Here is a 21,313-nt window from a genome sequence, read left to right as displayed (position 1 = left end):
GCTCAAGAGGGGCCTCAAGAAATTTCTAAAACATAAAATACAAATGTTATCAAATAGAAAAACCCTCCCTAATTTGGACTAATTGGTGGGACAGCAGTTTGAATTAGTGCTTACAGCACAAAGAAGTTAAATCCAACTTCAGGTTCCAATGTTCAACCAAAGAAAATGAACGGGTGACTTGAGTATCTTGCCTTCTCATCAAAATATTGCAACCAGGGGAGGGAGAAATGAGGTTTAGAGCTATTTTTCAATCATTTTTACCATTACCAAAAGTTACTGGGAGAAATTCAGTCACTCTGCAAAGAACAAGGATAAAAGAAAAATGACAAGCTTACAATGAATTTAACTGTTCATATTTCGCTTAGCATCACAAGTAATAAAAGCTATGTAATTATCAATACGTTGTTATTTATTGTGTTTTATGGCTCTATTCCAACAATTATTACCTGCTTTATCAAAAAAACTGCTTTTCAACCTTGAATCCAACTCTTTATGGGGTTTATCCAACCGTTTTTCACGTTCATGATAAGTTAGGTCTCTATTTTTCTCCTTTCCAGAAAATGTCTCTTTGCTGTTTTCTCTTACTAGACTAAAATCTTTCCGTATTGATTTAAAGACAGAAACCTGATCAAACGGTTTAGGAAAGTCTTTTTTTAATTTATTTTGAATCTGTATTTCATTTTCATTGTCTGATTCATGCTGTGTGACTCTTCTCTCTACTTCCAAGCTATCATCAGTATGAATTGAAGAAACAATATTGTCCTTTGAACTAAAATCCTGTTCATCCTCATTGTCACTACCAACGACTGGAATTCCTGCAAGATCCCCAGAGTTCAAAAAATAATCATCTTCATCCAGCAATGAATTTTCAGATCCTGTTTGATTCGGCATTCCATAAGACATGCTGTCAAGGGTAGGAGTTAAGTTGTGGTCTATATCTTCAGACATTTCTGTATCCATGATACCACCACCTTAAAAAGTAAAATACTGTTTAGACAAACGATAGTGCTAAAGATGACCACATTTATAAGGTCTGTCTGGTATTTAACCAAATATATAATTTTTCTTTTCAAACAAAATATAGATAATACCACAGTATTCAATTAGGACTTTGATATAGGTGTGACAGATATAACTATCCTAATGTGACAGATAAGGAAACAGGGACCTAAAATTTGATAAGCTATTTTAGGCTAGAAAGGAGGCAATGCGATACAGAAAAAAAAAGTATCAATTTCAGAAGCAGACATATCTGTGCTGGAATCATAGCAGAATCACTGAAAATCTATGTGATCCTGAGAAGTAAACTCTCGGGTTTCTTCACGTATAAAACAGGGTAATACTCACCTTAGAGATTAATCTGTGGTGAGGATTAATGATAGTATGTATAAAAGGCCTAATAACACAGTGACTGACACACAGAAGGGAATATAAAAGTGATCATTTTAATTATTATAGTGATTATTCTGGGGAACTGATATCAGAACCCAGGTCTCTGCTCTTAAAGTCTCACTGTCTCTGGTCCATCTCTAATAAACAGAGGAGTTAATGTTTACAATAGTAAATATTTATACATAGAGAATAAAATTTATTCAAGCGAGGATAAATTTAAAAACTATTTATTGTTTGAAACTACATGCTTACATCTCTTTCATTCCAAAATAAAACCAAAAACCCTCCCAGCCTTTATTTTTTCCTGGCCCTCATTTATTTCTGCTTCACAGTCACACCTCTAGAAAAAAAAGTCTATGCTGGTTTGTTTCTACTTCATCTCCCAGGCATTAATCCTCTGAACCTAATGTAGCCTGGGTCTCAATTTTGCATCGGAACTGCTGTCATTAAGATATTCAGTGATTTCCTAATGGTCAAATCCAACTGATTTTTTCAATCCCTATATGGCATATCCCTCCCGGATAAAAGGCCTTTGGTTTCTATGACACTATACTTCTTCCTATCTTTTTAATTAGTCTATTAATTTATTTCATACTTCCTTGTCTTCTGTTGATGCTCTTAATATTCCAGTTCCCTTCTCCTTTTATACACTCAGGACTGTTTCAGTCACCACTCTAGCTTTCACCTTTGCTGTGAACTTCCTAAGCACTTTACCTTACACCTTTCTTCCAAGATTCAGATCTCCACATTCACCTAGCTCCTCTAAGTCCCTAGGGATCTCCAACTTAAACTTCTAAAATCAAGCTCATCATGTTCCCATTCCAAGCAGACTCTTCTTATATTTCTGTCACTTGATTAATAGCATCACCAAGCCAGCAGTTTGCTCATGAAGAGAGAATCAGTCCAATTCTCCTTCCCTCTGGATAATTCTGTCAACTGTACTACTTAATATGTCTCAAATCCATCTTCTCCACATGGTGACATTCCAACACTCCATATCTCTTACTGGGGACATCTATGTGAACATCTAGAAAGCAACCATATTTTTACAAGCCCTATCCCTAGCCACATTAATTGATCCATGAGCAGGCAAACTGGACCTAATAAAAAAAAAAAAAAAGAATGAAGCAAAGACAAAATGTTCATGGTACCAACAGTCTTGTTTTATTTGTTCCTGAAGCCCAGATGAACCATTCATTAGGCTGGTTCTTCAAACCATTCCTTTAATTACATGACGTAAGCTAAATTCCTCTTTTTGTTTAAGTCTGAGTTGGATTACTTATAGTCAACTCCAAATTGATAAAAACTTCTAAATAAAAACACTCCTCAAGGGGCACCTGGGTGGCTCAGTTGGTTAAGCATCTGCCTTATAATCAGGTCATGATCTCAGGTTCCTGGGATCAAGCTCCACACTGGGCTCCCTGCTCAGTGGGGAAGTCTGCCTCTCCCTCTCTCTCTGCTTGCTGCTCCCCCTGCTTGTGCTCTCTTGCTAATAAGTAAATAAATTCTTAAAAAAAAAAACACACACATTCCTCAAGTTGCCCTCCTCCGTAAACACACCAAAGTGTCTTTCTAAACCATAAATCATTCCATATTATACCTTCCCCTTGAAATCCTTCAACAATTTCCCACTGCCTTCTCATTCATTTATCAGATATCAGGAAACAGTTCTGTGGTAAGAACTGCACGAAGTTCTAGGGATGAAAGGATAGCTATGGTTCCCCCTCCTCAAAACTAGAAAAACAGAGAGAGGAAACAATAAAATTAGAAAATCAATAATTTTACTTAAATAATAATCAAACAACAGATCGTAAAATCTCTGAATGTCTACATCTACTTTCATGTATATACCAAAGAGAGAGTGGCAGGGAGGGATGAGAGCATGCACATTATAGATATTAAATGTACCATTCTTTCAATTGTTCTATTTACTTGAAAATTCTCATTAAGAGAGAATTAGGAGAAAATGTAAATACAGAAGATGTTAAAACACATACATACACATGGTGCAATAAATCCACCAGACTATAAACAACTAAAGGTCAGGGTTATTAGAGCCCTCTCTATACAATACTTTATCCTTAGTACCAGACCACATAGCACACGCTCAGTAACTGTTCATGATAAAAGAATATGCATTTCATGTGGTCAACAGCCTAATCTAAATTCTATAGTATATGAGAAATCAACAGTAAAAAGTAATATTGCAAGCAACTTTCAAAATCACTACATTTAAATTTGGAATGTGGTACTGGGAGAAAAGGGTACCACCACTTGGAAAAAGTGGATCCCTAAATCCTGTCAGAATAATTTCCAGATGTATTTAAGGTTTAAACATAAAAAAGAAGGGGTGCCTGCATGGCTTAGTTGGTTAAGGGTCTGTCTTCAGCTCAAGTTATGATCCCAGGGTCCTGGAATGGAGTCCCATGTGTGGCTCCCTGCTCAGTGGGAGTCTGTTTCGCCCTCTCCCTCTGCTCCCCAGCCCCCTCTTGTGCTCCATCAAATAAATAAAACCTTGTAAAAAACACATTAAAAATAAAATACTAATATAAAAAATGGAAAATTATTTTAAGCCCTAAGTGAGGAAAAGCGTTTCTAAAAATGACACAAAATCGAGAATAAACAACTAATTTATTCAGTAACAGATCAAATATGACTAAAAAATTCCTAGAGGCGCCTAGGTGGCTCAGTAGGATGAATATCCAATTCTTGATTTCAGCTCAGGTTATGATCTCAGGGCCATGGGATCAAGCCCATGTTGGGTGGGCTCCATGCTCCACTCCTCTCTCTCCCTCTCCCTCTTCCCCTCCTCCCACTCATGTACACACTCTCTCTCTAAAATAAATAAATCTTTATTTTTTTTTTTAATTTTTTTTTTTAATTTTTTTTTTTTTTTATTTATGATAGTCACAGAGAGATAGAGAGAGAGGCAGAGACACAGGCAGAGGGAGAAGCAGGCTCCATGCACCGGGAGCCTGACGTGGGATTCGATCCCGGGTCTCCAGGATCGCGCCCTGGGCCAAAGGCAGGCGCCAAACCGCTGCGCCACCCAGGGATCCCTAAATAAATCTTTAAAAAAAAAAAATTCTAAAGAGAAGAAAACACAAAGCAAACCAAGATTATAGATAAACTGGTTGAAAAATTTTATTGTATACTCTACCAGAAAGGATTGTTTCTCTAATGAATATTAAGATTCTTACACCTCAATAAAAATACAATCAAATAAGCATATGAAAGAAAAGGATTTGAACAAACATTTTCACAGGAAAGGAAACATGAAAGATGAGCTTTGCTCCTAAGTGAAATGCAGATTAATAATTCAATGAAATACCATGTTCACATAGCAGGTTGATTAATGACAAAAGGTTTTGATTAACAGCCTGGCAGCCATAATACAGGCCAAAGCTGTCAGACTATGGCAAAGAGCCAAAAAATATATACAAATAAGAGTTTGTGATATAGACCATATGTAAGCTGCAAAGCTTGAAATATTTGTATCTAGCCCTTGAAAGAAAAAAAGTTTGCCAACTGCTACAGTCAAATACTATCTGTAGGAGTATAAACTGGTACCATTCTAATAAAGAACAGCCGGGCAATATTTATCATACTTTAAATGCACATACCTTTTGAGCCAGCATTTCAACTTTTAAGATTTTTTTTTAATTTTTAAAATTCCATATAGTTAACACACAGTGTTTTATTAGTCCTACAGACAGAATCTTGCAAGAGAACTATGAAAAGAGAACGTATACAGCAGCAAAAACTGGAAACAGCCTATCCACCAAAAAGACTAAATTTATTACAATACATACCTACAATATTACATTATGTGGTTATAAAATAGAATGAGATAAGCTTTATAGGAGTTTCCCAGGTTACTTAGGTAAAAATATCTAAGTGACAAAGAATATCTGTACATATATATATATATATACATATATATATGGCTATCACTGATGTATTTTAAAATGTATGTATATATATAATTATTTATACATTAAAAAATATCTTCCATTGATTTTCTATGAATATCATAATTGAGGAGCTAGAAGACAGAAACACCAACTTTTCAAAGCACAACTTTTGTATCTTTTGAGTTTTGAAGCACATGAATCTACTATTTACTGAAAACAAATTTTTATCCTTACTTGACAATACACTTGAGATTTAAAGTTTTTTCAGAGATGGCAATTTCTAACAAAGCATCAAATCTGAATTTGAAATTTTGCTATTTATCACACAAGAAATCTGCAGGCTGAACAAATCTTAATGAGGTTAAAATATAAGTACTAGTTATATTAAGATAAGTAATTAACTGGACAAGAATTCCACTCATCCTCGAGGCCCAAATAATCAAACAAAAGAAACAGCTTCTGTTTCTCAGAGCCTAGATCTGCAGAACAAAGCATGATATTACACTTATTTGGGGATCACAGCAGCTAATGAAACTCATAAAGCAAAAATTTCTCAAGGAAAACTCCTAGCTGTTAGACACTGTGAACATGCTTGGCATATGTGAAGAAAAGCAAGGACCATATGGCTAGAACTGAATGAGTGAAAGGAAGAGTGCTAAAAAATGAGAAGAGAGAAAATGCCAGAGGACAGGTCTATTATTAATTTGCAGACCATACGAAAAAATGCAATATATTCAAGTATGAAAGGAAGTAATTAAAAGATCATGGAGAGGGATTAACATGATTTATATTTTACAAGGATCACCTTAGCTTCTGTATTTCTTTAAGACTGCTAAATATTATAGAGAACAAAGAATGGAAATAAGAACAGTTAGGAGACTACTGCAATAATCCAAGGAAAAACTGGAGGCTAAGACCAGGATAGTAATGAATGTGGGGAGAAACAATCACATTTGGGTATGTTTTAAAAGTTAGTGGCATCGCCCAAAATATCAGAAATTGGATATGAAAGAAGCAAAGGATAACACCAGGGTATCATTTCTTGAGATGGGAACACTAAGGGAGGAACACACAGGAAAGGGGTAACTAGGCTCTGAGCCTGTTAATTTTGAGAACCTTATTAAATCTTCAACTGGAGATATATTAAAGAATTAGAAAGCAAAATCTTGCCAAGCAATGACATATATATTTGGGAATCAATGAAGATATGGTACTTAAAATTTTTTTTTAATATTTTATTTATTTATTCATGAGAGACAGAGAGAGAGAGAGAAGCAGAGACACAGGCAGAGGGAGAAGCAGGCTCCATGCAGGGAGCCCCACGTGGGACTTGATCCCGAGTCTCCAGGATCACACCCTGGGCTGCAGGCGGCGCTAAACCACTGCGCCACCGGGGCTGCCTGAGATTGTACTTAAAATTTATGGAACTAGATGAGATCACCTAGCCAATTTATTTACCACGGATAGAAGAAAGCTAAATAGTCCTCTTCAACATGTGGAAATCTGGTAGAAAGGAAAGAATCAGGAAAAGGAAGTAAGATGCAACAGCCAATGAGGCAGGAGGAAAACTAGGTGACTGATATCAAATAAGCTAAGTGAAGGAAGTTTTGTTTGGATTTTTTTTTTTTTTAAGATTTTATTTATTTGAGAGAGAGACAGAGACAGCAAGAGAGAGCACAAGCTGGAAGGAGAAGGAGAAGCAGGCTTCCCGCTGAGCCAGGGAGCCTGATGCAATGCCCAGCTAGTTCCCAGGACATCAGGATCCTGACCTGAGCCAAAGGCAGATCTTAACCAACTGAGCCAGCCAGGCTACCCAAGCAAGTATTTGAATAAGGAAGGACTGATCAACCATAGCAACTGCTGCTCAGATAACACATAAAATGAAGGTTAAGAATGGTATCAACATTGGCAAAGCTGAAATGAACTTCTAACTTGACAAGAGCTTTATCAGTGGAAAGATGAGTGTACAAGCTGAAGTGGGGTAATCCCAACAGAGACGGAAAAGAAAGAGAGAACCTTAAGTACTTACAACTCTCCAAAAGAACTGCGCCCAAATTAAAGAAAATAAGCAGAAACTGGATTAAAATCTGTAGAAAAAGTTTTTCTATGAATTTATGTTCTGTTTTCCTTGTTATTTTTTTAACTTTCTGGTGAGTTGCTGGTTTTGTTGTTGTTTTTTTAAAATGGAGACTACTACAGCTTGTAGTATGCGCACGGGAATGATCCAGTAAAGAAGGAACTAATGAGATCAGAAGAAAAATCTATGTGCAATAGGGGATGTGATCTGTACATAAACTTCCATTGTAAAAGAATGAAAGGAACACATGTGTTAAATGCAAGTAAGTTGTAAGACTTTGTGAAAGTAGAATGGAAGTTATTTTAAGCAATTTAAGGACAGTGTGTTTTATAATGGAAAGTAAATGTCATGATGCCAGGTCAGCTTTTATTTCTGGTCTTCATGCTTAGACTTTGCTTTAAGAAGCATACTGATATTTCTACACTATACCTAAGAACCATTTCATGTTAAGGTACAAACACCAACTAAGAAATCCAATAAACACAAATGAACACTGCAAAAGGGCTGTTACTTTCATTGTCAATGTATTACTTGATTCCTTCACACATTTTTGCTTTTAATCAAAGCATAATTTTCAGAAATAAATATTATAATTTTAACTTTAAAAATCATGGTTTTCTAACAATTCTGAGGTTGCTTTTCTCTCATATTAAAAAAAACAGAATCAAAAGAAAACAAACTGAAGAATGTAAAACAAGTAACAACAAGCAAAAAATGAGGTAATCTTGGTTCATTTTAAATAAAAGGTAAAATTAGTATTTTGTGAGAGACATTTCTAAGAGATGATTTATTGTTACTCAATAAAAATTTCCTTAATAATGAAAGCCTCACTGGAGGGAGAAGATCAGGAATGTAGTTTAATAGTTAAAAATCCAATAAAATCAGGAATCATTAAAAAAATAAAACATTTCCTTTTCTTTGGAATATAGAAAGGCACACTGGCCACACAGTCACTGGATGATCAACCAAGACTTGCAAAAGGTGCATGCTAATCTGAGTTCTTTTTTGAACAAGTCAAACCCATAATGCAAAGTTCATGATTGCAATTTTCATTTCTTTAAAGCAGAATGACAAAATAAAGACACTTGCATCTCCATGTTTTTACTGACTTACTAAGTTTTTCCAAAGCATTCAAATTATTCACAGAAACACCTCACTTTCCAGAGGATATTTCATTAGTATAAAAATAATTAAAATCACACAATTACATTGACAAGTACTACTAAAAGAAATGGGTTTGGAAACAATGGACATTTGGTAAACATGCAATTCATCAACAGCTGAATTTATATGGCTTTGTCTGAAAGTACTAGCTGCTTTTCAACAGTCATTCCAGCTTCTGCTCTTATTGACAGACCCTGATTCTCATTAGGGCACACTTAGAATAATAGAAAGAATGGTAATTCATATATATGATCCTAAGATGAAAAACAATCCTGGCTACTAATAGACCAGTAACCAACAGATAATTTTTCATGTTTTCTATTTTTTTTAAGATTTTATTTATTCATGAGAGACAGAGAGAGACACAGAGAGAGAGAGGCGCAGAGACACAGGCAGGGGGAGAAGCAGGCTCCATACAGGGAGCCCAATGTGGGACTTGATTCCGGGACTCCAGGATCACACCCCAAGCCGAAGGCAGGCACTAAACCGTTGAGCCACCCAGGGATCCCGAAAATTTTTCACATTAACAGGATAATAATTAGAATACAACAATCCAGTGTTATTTCAAACTGCAAGTATCACCCATTAATTAGTAAGCAAGGGCCAGGAAAATTGTCTTTTTAATAGGCTAGAAGAGACAGCTGGCTGGATCAGCAAGCACAGAAATATGACTCTTCATCTCAGGGTTGTGAGTTCAAGCCCCATGTTGGGTGTGGAGTTAGGAAAAAAAAAAAAGGCTAGAACAGAAAACAAAGTATATCATTCAGAGTGTCAGTAGTACTATGAAAAATGCTTGTACACACATAGGTCTCCAGGTAAAATAAATTTCTAACAGTGTTCCAAAATTAAAATAAGTAACTGGCAATAGATGTTAACTAAACTTATTGTGGTAATCATTTTATGATACATACATAAAGCAAAACAATATGTTGTACACATAAAACTAATCCAATGCTACATGTAAATTTCATCTCACTTTAAAATATCTAAAAATAAGCATCCCTGGGATGCCTAGGTGGCTCAGCGGCTAAGTGTCTGCCTTTGGCACAGGGCATGATCCTGGGATCCTGGGATCGAGTCCCACATCAGGCTCCCCGCATGGAGCCTGCTTTTCCCTCTACCTGTGTCTCTGCCTCTCTCTCTGTCTCTCATGAATAAATAAATAAAATCTTAAAAAAAAAAAAAGCACTCCTAAATAATTTTACTTCTAATGCACAGTAATGCTTGAATATCATTGAGCGAAAAGCAATGCTTTCTGAGTGATTACTCTCCATCATAATCTCTTCGTGAACTTGCCAGAAATAGATACCTGAGGTCTACATCATCGCCCAAAGATTCTGGTTCTGTAGGTCAAGGATGAGAGCCAGAATTTGAGCTCTAACATACTCCCAGATACTGATCCACAGACTACACTTTGAGTAGCAGGCTCTAGTTTTTTATGAATCAGTCACAAATAAACTATGCAGATAATAGATCACTGCACCCTGCGGTTGAAAGCAATCTTCAGATGATTAACCAAGTCAAACTTCTTAGCTGGTCCAATTTCTTCCGCAAAGCCCCACCTGAATCTTCTACCAATAAAGATGAACCAATGAATGCCCCACCACACCAGAGATTAACCATTTACTTCAGTCAGATCAATCACTAACAATCTATGTCAAGTACTAATGAAGATGAATGAGTTTCCTCAGGAAGTCCCAACTAAAGATTACAGGTCTCTTCTCTTCTTTTCATTTGATTATGTGTTATTGTGGAACTATTCAAGTATGCCAATATAACCTCTACACATTCAATAAGGAGAGATGAAACTCACAGGTAAGATTCACAGAACTTACTTTCAATAATTTTTGCTTTTATCTGTTCCCACAAGGGGAAAACACAGTTTGAAACCAGTGGAATATTCAGAACAATTCGATTTTAAAACTCAAAGATTTTATTACTACAAGGTGACCAACAAATGCTGACACTTCAGATACTTCTGACAGAAATTTGTTAAATGCTATCCATTTCAAAAGTCTACTTTGTACACTATTAAAATTTAAAAAAATGATTTTAAAGCACATTCTAAAACACCTTATAAAACAGATAACCATTTGTTCTTCACTGAGGAAAACTAAAGCAATAGACTACTTTTTTGAATGTTCACTGGTATTTATAGTTCTCTAAAAGGAATGATCAAGAAGACAGCAATATCTACTAATTGATACATTGAAGGGCGCCTGGGTGGCTCAGTCCATTGAACAACTGAGTCTTGATTGATTTCGGCTCAGGCCATGATCTCAGGTTAGTGAGACTGAGCCCCAAATCAGGCTACCACCACTCAGCAGAGTCTGTTTAAGATTCTTTCTCTCCTTCTGCCCCTCCCCTCCCTTGCACAAAAAAAAAAAAAAAAAAAAAATTGTGTCATACATTTTAATGAAGTAAAACATTTACAAGTTTTTATATTTCACAACATATTATTTTGTAAGCAGAGTAAATTGAAATATGAACAAAATAAAAGTAATTTATACCATTAATTCCAGAAGCAAAATGCCACAGAGGTATGAGGAAACAGTTCCAACTATTTCCCAAACTACAGTTACACATTCCTGCTATTCCTCCTTCTAATTCCAAAATTTCTAAAACATGGTTATATTATTTTTAAAATGAAACTTTTCATTTTCATCTTCTCTCCCTTCCTGCCACACCAGAATCAGGTGATATCCCTTTCTATACAGATAAACAAGGATCTGTTCAGGCCCTGAACCTAAGTTTTTATCATGCCCCTTATAACCAGAAAATATTGCAATGTTAAAATCATTTTAAGAGCTATAAAACTGTACAGAGTAACTTGTAATTTTTACCCTCAATGACATCAGTAAAATAATAATAATTTCACTTTGTTACTCTTATGAGTTCATTAAACACAAGATACACCAATTCTACTAATTGCAAAGAAAGGAAATTCTGGAACAGGCTACAATATAGATGAACTTTGAGGATGTTAAGTGAAATAAGCCAGTCATAAAAAGTAAACATATTATGATTCCACTTATATGAAGTCCCCAGAGTGGTCAAATTCATAGAAAGAAAATAGAAGGGTGGGTGACACAGCTAGAGGAAGGAGGAATAGAGAGTTATTATTTAACAGGTATCGTTATAGTTTTATAAGATGGAAAAGTGTTATGGAGATTGGTTCTATAACAATGCCAACGTACTTAACATTATGAATTGTAAACTTAAAAAGAGCTGAGATGGTAGGAGTGCCTAGGTGGCTCAGTCAGTTAAGCATCCAACTCTTAATTTCGGCTCAGGTGATGATCTCAGGGTTGTGAGATGAGCCCCACGTCAGGCTCACATGCTGGGTGTGGAGCCTATTAAGATTCTCTCTCTCCTCTCTCTGTCTGCCTCTCTCTATTAAAAAAAAAAAAAAAAAGGCTGAGACCGTAAATTTTAGTTTATGTATTTCACAAGTAAATATTTTAATAAAAATATTAATATAATGAAAGTGAGAAAGAACATAAAATTACTAGTATCAGGAATGAAAGGTACAGTAGTAAAGATTCCATAGAGGCTAAAAATAAAGTAAGAAAATATAAACTCAATTAAGAATAAATTTTAAAATTCTATGAATAGTTTGATGACAATGCATTTTAAAATTTAGAACTTTATGGAAATAGGGGATCCCTGGGTGGCTCAGCGGATTAGCGCCTGCCTTTGGCCCAGGGCGCAATCCTGGAGTCTCAGGATCAAGTCCCGCATCGGGCTCCCGCATGGAGCCTGCTTCTCCCTCCTCCTGTGTCTCTGCCTCTCTCTCTCTCTCTCTCTCTCTCTCTCTCTCTCTGTCTATCATAAATAAATAAATAAATCTTTAAAAAAAAAAAGAACTTTATGGAAATAAACTTGACAGTTTAGATCTTCACTGTCCAATACACGAAACCAAAAGCCACCTATAGCTATTTAAAATAAATAAACTTATAACTTCAGTTCTGCACTAATGACATTTCAAATATTCAAATGACACAAATAGCTAGTGGCTACTATACATTAATAATGTACATACAGAACATTTCCATCATCATGCAAAGTTCTATTCAACTATGCTGACTTAAAGGAAATGCCTTGAACGGTGTGAATTGCCAAATAAGACCAGAAAGAAAAAGAAAATCTGAACAGCACGAGGCCCAAAGACTTTACTAATAAATTAAATAAAACATTTAAAGAAATGTAATACTCATCTTACATGAATTCTTTCAGTAAATATGAGAAAGGAATACTTCTAATATTTTTTAAGAATTTATTCATTCATGAGAGACACAGAAAGAGAGGCAGAGACACAGGCAGAGGGAGAAGCAGGCTCCCCACGGGGAGCACAATGTGGGCCTCAATCCTAAAACTCTGGGATCACGACCTGAGCTGTAGGCAGACACTCAAACAATGAGCAATCCAGGCATCCCTTCCTAATTTTATAAAGCCAGTATTACTCTGCAACCAGAACCAGAAAAACACATAACAAAAGAGAACTTGCAGTGCCTGGTAGCTCAGTCAGTTGAAGATCTGACTCTTGATTTCAACTCAGGTCATGATTTCAGGGTTGTGGGATCAAGCCCTGGATGGGGCTCTATACTCTATACTCAGGAGTCTGTCCTTCTCCCTCTGCTCCTCCCCAGTTTTGATCTCTCTTTTTCTCTCTCAAATAAATAAATAAAATAATAAAAATTTAAAATAATAAATAATAAAATCTTTCAAACAAAAAGAACTTTACATCAATATCCTTCATAAACATAGGTGCTTAAAATATTGGCACACTTAAAATATTAGCAAATTGAATGTAAATATATAAAACAAATAATACATCATCACAAAGTATGATTTATCCCATGAATGCAAAATGGGTTTAGTACTGAAAAATCAGGGATGCTTGGGTGGCTCAGAGGTTGAGCATTTGCCTTTGGCTCAGGGCATGATCCCGGAACTTTGGAATCTTGTCTCTCATGAATAAATAAATAAAATCTTTAAAAAAAAGTATTGAAAAATCAATTACCACATAATACGATAAAGGAAAAAACATTAACCATCTCAGTAAAGAGAAATCATGACAAACTTTAATATGCATTCATGAAAAATAATCTTTCAGCAAACAATAAAGACAAAGTCCTCAACCTGAGGGAGGATATCTACAAAGATAATAAAGGTCATTTGGAAACGAGAAAAAAATATTTTTTTCAATCATTACATTGTAATGAAAAATAGGAATACTACATTTCAAGAAAGCAAAGAAAGGATGATTATTCACTTACTTAGGAAGGAATAACTGGCTATCTCTGTGGGGGAAAGCTGTCCATCAATTTATCCACAAATAAAAAATCCAGACGAAATATTGGACAAAAAACAGAGATACTTAAATTTTATAAAATACGTACAAAATCTATAGAATAAGAAGTATAAGATTATTTTAAAACTTAATAATCTAAAGATTATTTAGACATTTAGAGAAAACCTAAATAAGAAAATTCCATATATTTAAGATGTCATTTCTCCCCCCAAATTAATCTACAGATATTGCAATTCCAATCAAAGTCCCAGTAGCTTATTTGTATAAATTTATATGGAAATTCTAAAATATATATGTAAATGCAAAGGACTACTGACAAAACATTTAACAATAGAAGTGGAGGGCAGCCCTGGTGGTTTAGCGCTGCCTGGCAGCCCGGGGTGTGATCCTGGAGACCCAGGATAGAGTCCCACGTCGGGCTCCCTGCATGGAGCCTGCTTCTCCCTCTGCCTGTGTCTCTGCCTCTCTTTGTCTCTCATGAATAAATAAATAAAATCTTAAAAAAAAAAAAAAACAATAGAGGTGGAATGGGGCACCTGGGTGGCTCAATCAGCCTTCAGCTCAGGTCCTGAGATCAAGCCCTGCCTCAAGCTCTCTCCTCAAAAGGAGCCTGCTTCTCTCCCTCCTTCTGCCCCTCTTCCTGCTCATGCTCTCTCTCATATAAATAAATAAAATCTTAAAAAACAAAATAATAGAGTTGGAAGACTTACATGAACTCATTTTAGAAATCTATAATCGTTTCAAAGTGCAAAGTTAAATTAAAAATAATCTTAAAAAATGGTAAATTTTATTATCTGTACATTGTACCTCAATAATAAATTTAACTTTTCATTATCTCACAATAGCACAAGAAATTAAAAATGTATAGAGATAACAAAATATGTAAAAGACCTGTACACTGAAAACTACAATATATTGCTGGGAGAAATTTAAGAAGTACCTAAATAAATTGAAAGGTATATAATATTCATAAATTGGAAAACATTATTATTAGGATATCAATTCTCCCCAAACTGATCTACAGACCCAACATAATCCCAGTCAAACCCCAGTAAGTTTTTTCATAGAAATTGATAACCTGCTTCTGCAAAATTGCATGAAAATGCAAAATATCTAGAATAGTAAAACAAATTTGATATGTGATTTACTATAAAATTAATCAAGACAGTGTGGTATCAGCATAAGAATAGACATATAGATCCAAAGAAGATCATGGGACCAAGAAATCGACCCAACATGCAGATGAACTGATTTTCAACAAAAATACCAAGGTAAATCAATCAGAAAGAATAATCTTTTCCATAAATGGTGCTGACTCAACTAGATATCCACACATAAAAATTATATATTTGACTCCTATATTATACTATATACAAAAACTAACTTGAAGTGGATGATGAACCTAATCATAAAAGCTAAGACTAAAACCATCAAGTGATCCTGGGCCAAAGGCAGACACTCAACCACTGAGCCACCCAAGGGGTCCCTGGGAATATATTTTTTAAATGTAATAAAGCCTAAGCCTATGTGACAGAAACTAACAATAATTAGCCCTAAATAACAAAATATGAGAACTAATTAACTGGACTCATAAATTAATCAAAGATGACGAATGCCATGATTATTATTTAATTTAATCCTACAGGTTTTAACAAAAATAATAAATTATGTAATTTGAGTTGTCACTGGGGAAAAGAAATGAAACATTTTTAGTTGATATGGTTGCATGTATGGATAACCAAAGACTGAAATTTTAAAAGAATAATAGATTTAGGGGAGCCTCGGTGGCGCAGCTGGCCAAGTGTTCTGTTTGACTCTAGGTTTCAGCTCAGGTTGTGATCTCAGAGTTATGAGATCAAGCCCCAGTTTGGGATCCGTGAGAGGCACAGAGCTTACTTGAGTTTGTCTCTCCCTCTTCCTCTAATACCTCTTTAAAAAATTAAAATAAGAAAAAAAATTAAAATAAGAAAAGATGAGGCGCCTGGGTGGCTGTTGGTTAAGTGTCCCACTCAGTCTCAGCTAAGATCTTGATCTCAGGGTCATGAGTTCAGGCTCCACACTGGGCTCCACATTGGGCATGGAGCCTACATTAAAAAAATAATAAAATAAAATAACAAGATAAAAGGTAAAGGCTTAACATAGCAGATAAATATCAATACCCAAAAGCCAATACATACATAGTAATAACATAATGACAATATTTCTTATAATAGTACAAATAAAGCCAATGATACTGGTATAGAAATAAATATTAATATTTGGTATTAATATATTTTATAAATATATAAAAATTAACAGAATTTTGTAAATTTTCCAAAAAGAGATTCCCACATATATAGAACTTAAATACATCTCAGTGCCAATTCAGTTCAGTGGCAAAAACATGAACTATTTAGATGAAAAGATGAATTATTTAACATGCAGTAGCATAGTAAGCTACTTATGTGGAAAAAAGAAAGTGAACTCTAATCTTATCCTATCCTACATCTAAAAATAAGTAAGATTTAAATGCTAAAACAAAATAATAATAATAATAAATGCTAAAACAAAAAGGTTGCAAGATAATCCTTTATAGATCATAAAAATTTATTGAAAAGCATTAAAGTTTTAAATAAATGGAAAGAGACACCAAGTTCACAGATAGAAGATTCAATACTACATACATACAAATTCTCTCGTTGATCTATAGACTCAGGAAAATTCCAATCAATTCCCAATAAGATTTTTTGTTGTTGTTATCTGATTTTGCTCTGTTAGGAACTCGGCAAAATATTTCTAAAATGAACACTGGCAAGAATAGGCAATTTCTGGGATGTTAAATATCAGATTATCAAGACTTTATTATATATCAAATTAATGAAAACAACATGGTACTGGCCTAAGAATAAACAAATAGCCTAACTGAAAATGTGGATAAAGGCCCAGATACACATTATAGAGTAGTTTTCCAGACCACCAGAAAAAGGAAACAGTACTTGATAAATGGTGGTGAGACAATTTGTTAGCATTATGATAAAAACAAAAAAAGTTCCCTAGCCCAAGATTAAATCTAAGATAAATCAAGACCTACATGTGAGAGAGAAAAACAATGAATATTTCAGGAAATAATATACAAGATCTTCCTGATCTCAGCCTGGTAAGATTTTCATAAAGAAAACATTTTTTTAAGCAAACCTAAAGGAAAAAACTCACACATTTACTATGATTCAACCACATTAAAATTAACTTTTGCTTATGCAAAAACTTTTAAAAGTCATGGATTTGGAGAAGTTATTTGCAATAGCTATATAAGCCATGAAATTTTCTCCAGGGTATTTAGTGAGCTCTACAATGCAGTTAAGAAAAGACCAACAACCCAACAGCAACTGGGCAAGAGATTTAATTAAACAGGCATTTTGCCAGAGGAATAAGAAATGGATAATAAACATGAAAAAATTCAACTAAATTATTAATGAAGGAAATGCAAATTTTTAAAAAATATTGATTCCATGTTATACCCACCAGACTGACAAAATTTCAAAGTCTGATAATATCAGTGTTTGCCAGATACACAGCAAACAAAACTAACCACAATGGTCTAAGTGTAAATAGATAAAACTACTTAGGAAAATAAATTTTGCATTTCTGGTAAAGTTGAGAATATCACAGCTTAGGCCTCAGCAATCATCTTCCCATATATACACTCTAGAGCAAGAGCAGGTAAACTATGCCTGCATACCAAATCCAGAAGCCAACTGTTTTTTGGGGGGGGAGTTTTTTGGTACAACCTATGAGCTAAGAATGGTTTTCACATTTTTTAAATGGTTGGAGAAAAAAAAAAAAAAACATCAAAGGAAAAGCATTTCCTGACAATGGAAAATTATGTGAAATTCAAAATTCAGTGTCCAGGGTAGCCCCGGTGGCGCAGCGGTTTGGCGCAGCCTGCAGCCTGGGGTGTGATCCTAGAGACCCGGGATCGAGTCCCACATCGGGTTCCCTACATGGAGCCTGCTTCTCCCTCTGCCTGTGTTTCTGCCTCTCTCTCTGTGTCTATGAATAAATAAATAAAATCTTTATAAAAAAAAAAAAACACACAAAATTCAGTGTCCGAAGTTTTACTGGAAACACATTATTCCTTTACAAATACATCCACAACTGTAAAGTTGAATTGCTGCAATAGAAACAGTATGACGTATGGCTACACTGAGACAGTTTATTGCAGTGGTGACAATGAGACCTGTAACATTTTCTGCTAGGCTCATAGAGCAGAATGTAAATATTCATGAGAGACACAGAGAGAGATGCAGAGACACAGGCAAAGGGAGAAGCAGGCTCCCAGAATCCCTGAATCACGCCCTGAATCCAAGGCAGATGCTCAACCCCTGAGCCACCCAGGCTTCCCAAGACCTTTCAATATTAGAAACAATAGGGGATCCCTGGATGGCTCAGCGGTTTAGCGTTGCCGTTGGCCCAGGGGAAGATCTTGGAGACCTGGGATCGATTCCCATACCAGGCTCCGGGCATGGAGCCTGCTTCTCCCTCTGCCTGTGTCTCTCTGCCTCTCTCTCTGTCTTTCATGAATGAATAAATAAATAAAACCTTAAAAAAAAAAAAAAAAGAAACAATAGCAATCAATGTACTTCCTACAATCTGACTTCTAGGGACCCCAAAAAAGAAATTGGATCCCAAAGATTACAGATGGGGAATCTCTGAAGTATGTTCATGTTTGAGTGGAGGTCAAAGAAGCCCAACCAAAAGAACTAGACTGACGTGACAAATGTGGTTTGAACAAAGTTCTTTTTTAAAAGGACTATTTTGGGACACCTGGGTGGCTCAGTCAGTTAAGCATCTGCCTTTCAGCTCGGGTCATGATCTCGGGGTCCTGGGATGGAGCCCTGAGCAGGGAGCCTGTTTCTCCCTTGCCCTCTACCCCTCCCCCACTCATGTGTACTCTCTTGCTCTAATTAAAATCTTTCCAAAAAAATTCTTTAAAAAGGCTATTTTAAAGGCAACTGGGTGGGGATGCCTGGGTGGCTCAATCAGTTAAGTGTCTCCCTTCGGCTCAGGGGTCATGAGTCCCTTCATGATCCTCGGGTCCTAGGATCAAGCCCTGCATCAGGCTCAGTGCTGGGCTGGGAGCCTGCTTCTTCCTCTCCCTCTGCTACTCACCCTGCTTGTGCTCTTTCCTTCTCTCTCTCTCAAATAAATGAATAAAAATCTTAAAAATATATATATATTTCTTTCCTTAAAAAAATAAAAGACAATAAATAAAGGCACCTGGGTGGCTCAGTCTTAAAACACTGAGATTAAAATAATCTTAAAATAATTAAGATGGGGGGCACAGGGATGGCTCAGTCAGTGAATCACCCAATTCTTGGTTTCTGCTGAGTTCATGATCTCTGGGTCCTGGGATTGAGCCCCATCTCAGGTCCTGCTTGAGGCTGCTGTCTTTCCCTCTCTCTCTGCCCCGCCCCCTGCTCACACAGGTTCTCTTTCTCTCTCCCCCCTAAAATGCATAAATAAATTTTTAAAGATAGTGATTAGGATGCTAAATTTTAGGATATGTGTTTTGTACCAATTTAAAAAATAAATAAATAAAAACCATAATGTATTTAATACATACATATCAGTGATAAATGGACAAGAGCTACAAGCAACAGTACAAATCTCAGAAATACATAATTTTTAAAAAGTAGCAACGTATACAGTATAATTCAAAAACAACACAAAGTCCATAAACAAAACTAAACAACATCTTGATTAATAATGTAAAGGAAATAAGCAAAATCCAGGATAATAGCTATTTGGAGAGAAGAACAAAATGACATGATAATGTACATTCTTAAAAAGCTGGGTGATGAAGCCAAGGGTTTTTATTTTTAATATAGCTCACATGTCATAAATATTTATGTTTATTTAATATTTTACAAAAATATTTTCTAAGTACTACAAGAAACTAGGATAGCAAATAGTCAAAAGATAAGGAAAACTTTTTTAACCAACACTAAAAATCGTGATGGTAAAAAGATGACAATTTTTAAATTAAAAACATTTGTTTAGGAAAAGACAAAAGGAAATAAAGGAGATCAAAAAGCCCTATTCCATTATTAAAAGAACTAAAGTTCTTTTATGGAATCTTTCATGGATTCTAAAAGTTAAATTTTCTGAATGAATGATTTGTCTATCTTTTTTAAAGTATACCTGAATCTTCTTTCAGATTTATCCTTTACCATGCCTGTTGACTCACCTTAACTACTATTACAGTGTTTAAAAAGCCTGGCACACCTGGGTGGCTCGATCAGTTGAGGATATGACTCTTGATTTTGGCTCAGGTCACGATCTCAGGACTCTGAGATGGAGCTCTGCAACATCAACTCCCAAGCTCTGCATGGAGTCCTCTTGCGAATCTCTCTCTCCATCTCCCTTTGTCCCGCCCCCTGCTCGTGAGCATACGTGCTCCCTCTCTAAATAAATATAATCTTAAAAAAAATAAAATGTAAAAGACCTGTAAGTTGTCATGAAAAAAAGTGTTAAGAAATGGGCAAAGAGTATTTATTTATTTAACAAATATTTAGGGGAATCCCCGGGTGGCTCAGCGGTTTAGCGCAGGGTGTGACCCTGGAGTCCCGGGATGGAGCCTACTTCTCCCTCTGCCTGTGTCTCTGCCTCTCTCTCTCTCTCTGTCTCTCATGAATAAATAAATAAAATCTTTTTTAAAAATAACAAATATTTATAATTAGGCAACACTGAAGAGCCAGTCCAAATGTTAAACTTAGTAAAACCTGGGACACCTAGGTGGCTCAGTCATTCATCATCTGCCTTCAGCTCAGGGCGTGATCCCACGGTCCCAGGATCAAGTCCTACATCGGTCTCCCTGCATGGAGCCTGCTTCTCCCTCTCCCTAGGTCTCTGTCTCTCTCTCTCTCTCTTTCTCTCTCATGAATAAATAAATAAAATCTTAAAAAAAAAAAAAAGACAAAATGTTACTTTGTAAAAAAACCATAGATGATCAAATTCATCAGTTTGTATTTCTATTTTACAGGAAGTACTCAATGTTATGAAGATCCAAATACAGACCTAAAGGATAAATTTTTTAAGCCATCTTCTGATACATAATAAAATATCCTATGGCAGCATTATTTGCTATGAAGGCAGACCATATTTTCCAAATATGGCTGCAACAGTATCTCTCATCTACATGGTTTTTTACAATGTGACTCTGGCCCTCCTATCAAGAAGTGAGGTCTACATATCCTTTTCTCCTACATCTGACCAGGCTTGTGACTCCCTTGTAGCCAAGAGTCTGTGGTAGAAGTGATGCTTTTGAAGGTAGGTCAGAAAAGATGCAGCTTCTGCCTTATTCACTGAATTACTCTTGAAGCTTGAGCCAACCATGAAAAAAGTCTGACTACTCTGAGGCTGCCACACTGTGAGGAGGGCAAGGCAACAGGGACAGCATGGACACGGGCTCAA

At 35.7% G+C, this 21,313-nt stretch overlaps 1 protein-coding gene across 5 annotated transcripts in view; it reads right to left on the bottom strand.

Annotated features, from left to right (window-relative positions):
- The window catches only part of ZMYM4 (zinc finger MYM-type containing 4), a 135,278-nt gene that overhangs the window by 57,351 nt on the left and 56,614 nt on the right, over positions 1-21,313 (bottom strand). For 4 of the 5 annotated variants that reach the window (XM_041738041.1, XM_041738044.1, XM_041738043.1 and 1 more), the window contains one exon: positions 447-971. In XM_041738041.1, coding sequence (XP_041593975.1) covers positions 447-971 — 525 coding nt within the window. Of the gene's footprint in view, positions 1-114; positions 210-446; positions 972-21,313 lie in introns of those variants that run through there. The other variant, XM_041738045.1, reaches the window with a different exon arrangement.

Source organism: Vulpes lagopus, chromosome 23 (assembly GCF_018345385.1).
Source record: "Vulpes lagopus strain Blue_001 chromosome 23, ASM1834538v1, whole genome shotgun sequence".
Taxonomy (NCBI): Eukaryota; Metazoa; Chordata; class Mammalia; order Carnivora; family Canidae; genus Vulpes; species Vulpes lagopus.
Note: the sequence above shows the minus strand (reverse complement) of the source record. Positions and strands in the feature narration are given on the sequence as shown.